This window comes from Mus caroli, chromosome 7, assembly GCF_900094665.2.
Source record: "Mus caroli chromosome 7, CAROLI_EIJ_v1.1, whole genome shotgun sequence".
NCBI lineage: Eukaryota > Metazoa > Chordata > Mammalia > Rodentia > Muridae > Mus > Mus caroli.
The window spans coordinates 28,595,938-28,602,915 of NC_034576.1; the positions used below are offsets into that span (position 1 = coordinate 28,595,938).

Below are 6,978 nucleotides of genomic sequence, written 5' to 3' on the forward strand. Positions count from 1 at the left end.
GGGTTGGGGAGCAGGGGGAGGTGGGAGGGGATAGGGGATTTTCGGAGGGGAGACTAGGAAAGGGGATAACATTTGAAATGTAAATAAAGAAAATATCTAGTGAAAAATTGAAGTAGTGACAGAAATAATTTTATGGTTGGAGGTCACCACAACATGAGGAACTGTGTTAAAGGATCGCAGCAGCCTTAGGAAGGCTGAGAACCACTGACTTATAAGGTTCCTTCACTGAGGCCTTGGGACATTTGGAGGCTGCCAATCTTGGTCTCTGCCTGCCTCTCAGGGTGATGCTCTTACCTTCGTGGAGTGCCGTCTTCAAAGGGTGGGATGATGACCACCTTCACAGTGACGGAGGTGCGCAGCAGGTCGATCATCTGGTCATGGCTTAGTGTCACCACAGCCACCTTGCAGATCTCTACCAACCGGCTGCCTTGCCGGAGGCCAGCCTGCCAGGCAAACCCATAGTCCTCCACTTCAGCCACCGTGCCATCGTACTTCACGTGGAAGCCCAGCTGCCCCAGCCCATTCCGCCGCAGGGTCATATCCACTGTCTCCCAGCCGTTGGTCATCACCTGTGGGCAGTGGGTGGGATGAGTCTCAGCTGTTGGGCTCAGAGGCAGGCTCTGAAGACCCTTGTCCAATCAGTCCCCTCTCAGAGGGACTGGCGAGTGCCCCTTGCCTTCCAGGTGCCACCAGGATCCCAGCCTGGGCTCTGGGCAGGAAACATGAGAGTTCAGAGAGCACAGCAGCCATGGGCGGTGCTCTCCAAATATCCCTGCTTCCTCCTCCACCTCTCGGCCCACCGTCGTCAGCTGTGTGGTCAGCAGGCCTGGCCTTTTGGTTGGGGTATTAATTAGCTGGTTGACTGACTGATTTTGTGGTACTGGGGATGGAGTATGGGATTATGTGTACGCTAAGCAAATGTCTACCACGGAGCCACACTACGCAAATGCTCTCACCACAGGATGGCATCTTCAACTCCTCACTGGTGGTGTGTGCGTGTGTGTGTCCCCAGACATGTATGTGTACATGCACACAGAAGGCATCAAGTGTCCTCTCTGGATCTCTGCAGTACTCCCTTGAGGCTGGTCTTCCTCTGAGCCTGGAGCTTGCTGTGTTTTAGCTAGGACGGTGGCCAGAGGACCCTGCTGATCTGTCTGTCTCTCATGTCCAGTGCTGGAGTTAGGGGTCCACACGGCCAAGCATGGCCTTTTGTGTTGGATGCTGGAGATAAAACTTCAGGTCCTCACACTTTTACACGTGTTCCCACCGAGCCATCTCCTCAGTGACCCCAGCCTTCTCTGTGACTTTAATTCTGAAGCAGGGTCTCTCACTGCCCATTCTTTCCTTAGACTTTTGTTTTTCCTACCTCAGCCTCCCTAAGGCCTGGGTGAACACTTAATTGCCAGTATGAGACTGCATGGGTCTTTTTGGATTCTGCCATCGAGACTAGTAAGGTTCTAGGTATGGAAGGCTGTCTGGACAGTTGGAGGTCCCAGGGCTAGAAGAGGGGTGGGCAGAGCCCTTGGCCAAACTCAGAGTAAATGTGTAATATGATAGAAACTCTTGCTGTTTTGACCACAAGTGTGTCTGACCTGCACAATGCCCTGAGCGTGGCAGTAAGTGGGGGGGCGTGGTAGCTGCAGTGCTGGGGACATTTATCAGTTTGTCTCATGCAACATGCTTCCACTTGGTGGCATTGTTCTTGGAGGCACAAACCTCCCAGCATGGAGCAGGCCAGGTTACACAGGCCTCACTTCTCATGTCTTTCAGCTTTACACATGTGCAAAGCCTCAGTGCGTATGTCTGAATGTCAGACATAAATACACACAGACTGGGAGCCCCAGGACCTCAGTCTGCCATTTGTCAATCTTCTTGGGACGCCAAAAGACCTTAACTTTGCTATAGGATGTGGTCACTGGTGCTGCAGTGACCCAGCCAGTTTGGAGTTCACCAAGCCTTTCCCCTTTTTCTTTATGTGTCTGTGTGCGTGACGACCTCAGGGGAGGACAGCGAGTGTGCTGAGCTAGCCTTTCCCACTTTATTCCCATGACACAGGCTCTCTTTTTGAACCAGACTAGCTTTCTGAACTAGACTTGCTAACAGCAGCCAGCAAGCCCCAACCATCCTGTTTCTGTCCCCCACATTGGTGGGCTACAGGTATGTGCATGGCCACACTTGGCTTTTTATGTGGGTGCTGGGGGGGGGGGCGGTGTTGAACTCCAGTCCTTAGGCTTCTGTAGCAAGTGTTCTTACTCACTGAGCCATTTTCCTCAGCCTCACCAACCACTCTCTGATTGCATCTGAGGTTCACTTCTCAGAAAGGAATGGCCATGTATGTTTTGGGAGGTCATAAGCCCTAGTGGGAAAGCTATTCTGCTAAATGGAATGTAATGTATCAGTCAAACTGCCTTCTAAATACTCACACTTCTGCCCTAGATCGGTGCTGCCACCAGCTTTAGCCATAGGTGCTTCTTTCTGCAGTGGTTTTCCTGTTCCACGGCTGGGGAAAGCCGTGGTGTTGTTAGCTGCAGGAGACTGTGCTGCCTAGCCACGTCCACTTCTACTTTTTGAATTTGTTTTATTTGTTAAATGAGGCTGCCCCTTTACTGTTTATTAGGATGATCGGTACTGCTCTGGAAGGAAAGCCACTCTGGCAGGCAGGGCAGACCTCCTCACAAGCCTGGGTGCTAGGGGATAGCGCCTGCGATCCATGCGGTGTGTCACCGTTGGGTGTTATACCTCTGCTCCTTTGTCCCACCCTCAGCTGACCGCTGTCTTTGTGCCTGTGGACCCACTACATGTAGACTCAAGTTTCAAGGGAAGAAACAACAACAACAAATAAACCCCAATACATAGTACTGAAAAGAAAGCACATGGCAGGGCTGGTGAGATGGCTCAGTGGGTAAGAGCACCCGACTGCTCTTCCGAAGGTCCAGAGTTCAAATCCCAGCAACCACATGGTGGCTTACAACCATCCGTAATGAGATCTGGCGCCCTCTTCTGGAGTGTCTGAAGACAGCTACAGTGTACTTACATATAATGAATAAATAAATCTTAAAAAAAAAAAAAAAAAAAAAAGCACATGGCAGATGGTGGCAAATGGTTGGAACTTACTGGCCGAGTTTTCAAGTCTAGACAATGAGACTTCTGGGGGACAAGGGACCTTGCAGGAAGGGAGGGACTAAGCCATGGAGCAACCAAAGAGAGTTTCAGTAAGAAGGGATAGGTGTACAAGGGCCCTGAGGTTGTACAACTGCCTAGCACATCCAAGAAACAGCAGGTCTGTGTGTGGCAGGCGCAGTGGGAGAAGGCTCCTAGAGGGATTACCAGGGGTGAACACATAGGCCTCTTTGCCTTTCACCTAGGGTAAGATAAGGGTTTGCCACATAGAATGGAGGTGATCTCTATGCTGAGAACAGATCACAGTAGAACAAAGGTGGAGACAAAGGGGGCGGGGGAGATGGAGAGAAGGAGAGAAGGGGGTTGTGTGTGTCTGTGTACGTGCACCATGCACACATGTGTGTGCAGGCTCCTGCAATAACTCAGGAGAGGCTAGGCATGGCGGAACAGGCCGGCAATCTCGGCATTCCTGAAGCTGAGGTAGAAAACCACAGCTTCGAAGCTAGCCTGGGCTACATAATGAGAGCATGTCTTAACTCTCCCCAAATCCCAAGCCATGGGCGACTCGTGCTAGGGAGTAGGCATGGGAGTGGGGGGAGGCAGCTACAGGCTGCTGGAAGGTGGCACTGACAGATGGGGTGTGGATGTGAGAACAAGGGGTCCCTGGCCTTTACTGAAACAGGAAGCATGAGGGCATGGGAGAAACCACAGCTTGCAGTGACTGTGTGAGGGTTCCAGGGTCATGTGGGCAGCCCTGGGAGAATTCTGAGGAAGCAGCTGGAGACAGACCAGTCTTGTGTTGGGATCTAGAATGCTGTGAGTCAGAACAACTTGGAATCAGGATAACTCTGCTATCTGCAGGCCATACGGGGGCACGTGAATGCCCGTTCCTCTGTGAGCCTGAGTTTCTTCATCTATCATATGGCGAGAAGAACAGCATTGGAGCTGGTATGAGGACTTCCAAATGTCATGCACACAGCTCACTTGACAAACCAATCATTGATCAATTTACTGACTGCCTACTGTAAGTCTTCCTAGACTTAAGTCTAAGGTCAGATGAGATCAAACAGATGGAGACCCCTGGGGGTCAAACCTTATCCTTTCTCACCTGAGTACTGACCAGGCCCAACCCTGCTTGGCTACCTAGCTCATAGGAGATCGGGTATGTTTGGATGGGGGGTGCTGTGAACAGAACCTCATTTTCTGTCAGGAGACCGGCACACTGGCGACAGTGGTTTCATGAAGATGCATCGATTGTGAAGTCAGAGAAGCTGAGATTGGAGTTTAACCAATGCCACCTGAATTTAACACAGCACGCTGCTACAGGGCAAGGTCATGGCCAACTAGGTCTAGGTCAAGGAAGCTTGCCTAGGCAATGTAAGTCACTGAACCTTTAAAATGTTTGTATCATATATGTAATAAAATGAAACAAAACCCCCGTAATAAAATGAGACAAAACCCTGCATATTATTTATATAGGATTCTTTTCTTTTCTCTCTCTCTTTTTTAAAGCTTTATTTCTTCATTTTATCTATATGAGTACACCATAACTGTCCTAAAAAAAACCCCATAAACCCTGCTCCCCAGCTTAAAGTTAACTGGTTAATAAAAGGCTATAGAGCCTGTGATTGGACAATAGGGAGAGAAAGGCAGGACCAGAGGATCAAGTGAGGGGTCTCAGCTCTCAAGAGAGCAGAGGGGAAGAAAGGAGACCAAGAAAGGAGGAGGCCGCCATGAGAAGACATGGACCATAAGCACGTGGCCAGGAGAAATGGCAAGTGACAAGGGACATAAGGCTGGGATGTAAGTCAGAATAGCTCAACAACTGCCCAATCTAGGCTTACGGCTTATAGATAAAATATTGTGTGTATTTTGGACAGGTTACCTACAATACGTAATTTACTTTACAAACAAGTCTTAAAATACCAGTGGTCCCTGAGGTCCGGGTCTGCAGAGATCTCCCCAGCATCCTCCTCCCTCCTCTCCTTCTCGGGCACAGCTCTGTTGACAGCTAAGGGCTGACTCTCCCTTTAGCTTTTCCATGTGGCCACGGGATAACACTGTGACTAATGAGTTAGAAACAAGTTTTGAGTTGTGCCTCTTACTCTTCATCCCCTCTCCTGAGGACTTTTTTTTTTTTTTAATTAATTGTATGTATGTATGTGAGTACACTGTCACTGTCTTCAGACACACCAGAAGAGGGCATCAGATCCCATTACAGATGATTGTGAGCCACCATGTGGTTGCTGGGAATTGAACTCAGGACCCCTTGAAGAGTAGTCAGTGCTCTTAACCACTGAGCCTTCTCTCCAGCCCAACCCTGTACTCTTAACTACTGTGGAATATGGAGTTCTCTGGCATGCTTGGCATGCCGCTATCAAGCCTGTCAAAGACCATCACCTCAGTGCTGACCTCAGTACACTCTCTATGAAGCTCAGTGCTGACCTCGGTACACTCTCTATGAAGCTCAGTGCTGACCTCGGTACACTGTCTATGAAGCTCAGTGCTGACCTCGGTACACGATGAAGCTCAGGTATGCAACCTCAGCTCTTCTCAACACTGTTCTCGGTTGTCGTTCCCACTCATTTGTTGCTAATCGACCACTCTCGGTTGGGCCGAGAGTTGAGTTGTCTACCAGGAAGAAATGGAAGATTTTTCAGCCCTTACTCTGACCCTGCCTTATGGTGCTGAAGATGAAACCCAGGGTCTTAAACATGCCAGGCAAGTAAGAACTCTAACTTCAAGCTATATTCCTACTCAAGATTAACTTTTTTGTTTTGTTTTGTTTTCAGACAGGATCTTTCCACATAGCTCTAGATGTCCTGGAACTCACTGTGTGACCAGGCAGGCTTTGAACTCATAGAGATCTGCTTGTTGCCCCCTGCTAGTGCTGTAATCAAAGGTGTGCAAGCTTGGTTAGAATACAGTTACTATATTTTATGTCCTTGTCTTCTAATACAGAAAGTTAAACCATTCATGATTGCTGTGGCTATAAGTATGAACCTGAATCCAGCCATACAATTACGTCTGTGTCCTTCATTGTACTTTCTCATTATTTTTTATGTTCCTTGCCCTTCCTCTATACTCTAATGGTCTAGACTGGGGTAGCCAACGTTTGACATCTGACGTGGTAGTGTGGTCTACAAATGTGCTGGGCCACATTCATAGCTATCCTGGGTTATGTGTGGCTCAAGGGCCACAGGTTAGCCGAACCTGGTCTAGAACCTTTAGTTTATTTAATTTTCGCTTTTGTAAAAGTGCGTGTTTATGGGTATGTGCTTGACAATGTAGGGACTTGGCACCCATGGAGGCCAGAGACGATGGGAACCTCTGGAGCTGGAGCTACAGGCAGCTGTGAGCTGCCCGATATGGATGCTTGGAACTAAGCTCACGTCCTCTGCAAGAGCAGTACACAGACTCAACCTCTGAGCCGCCTCTCCACCGCCGCACTCCCCCTGCCCAAACCTTTCCTTATATTTTAAGTCTCCCAGAGCAAAGCTCTCTCAGTTTCAGTACTGGGAATTGAACCCAGGGCCTTGTCAAATGCTCTTCCACTGAGCTTATACTTCCAGCTCCACTTAAACTTTCAGTGTAAGCTCAGACTTGCATATCCTACCGAATTTCAGGGGCAATGAATGCTCGCACGCGCGTGCGCGCGCGCGTGCGTGTTTGTTTTGTCTTTCTGTGTGTGTGTGTGTGTGTTTGTTTTGTCTTTCTGTGTGTGTGTGTGTGTGTGTGTGTGTGTGTGTTTGTTTTGTCTTTCTGAGGTGAAGGGATGGGCAACCAGAATCCTGTGTGTGTGTGTGTGTGTGTGTGTGTGTGTGAGAGAGAGAGAGAGAGAGAGAGAGAGAGAGAGAG

At 49.2% G+C, this 6,978-nt stretch overlaps 2 protein-coding genes across 2 annotated transcripts in view; both read right to left on the minus strand.

The window, feature by feature from the left end:
* Nucleotides 1-6,978, minus strand: part of Catsperg (cation channel sperm associated auxiliary subunit gamma) — a 545,789-nt gene that overhangs the window by 189,312 nt on the left and 349,499 nt on the right. The gene's annotated exons all lie outside the window — the stretch shown is intronic.
* Sipa1l3 (signal induced proliferation associated 1 like 3) overlaps nt 1-6,978 on the minus strand; it is a 185,673-nt gene that overhangs the window by 48,737 nt on the left and 129,958 nt on the right. The window contains exon 9 of the mRNA XM_029479233.1: nt 295-569. Coding sequence (XP_029335093.1) covers nt 295-569 — 275 coding nt within the window. The remainder of the gene's footprint in view (nt 1-294; nt 570-6,978) is intronic.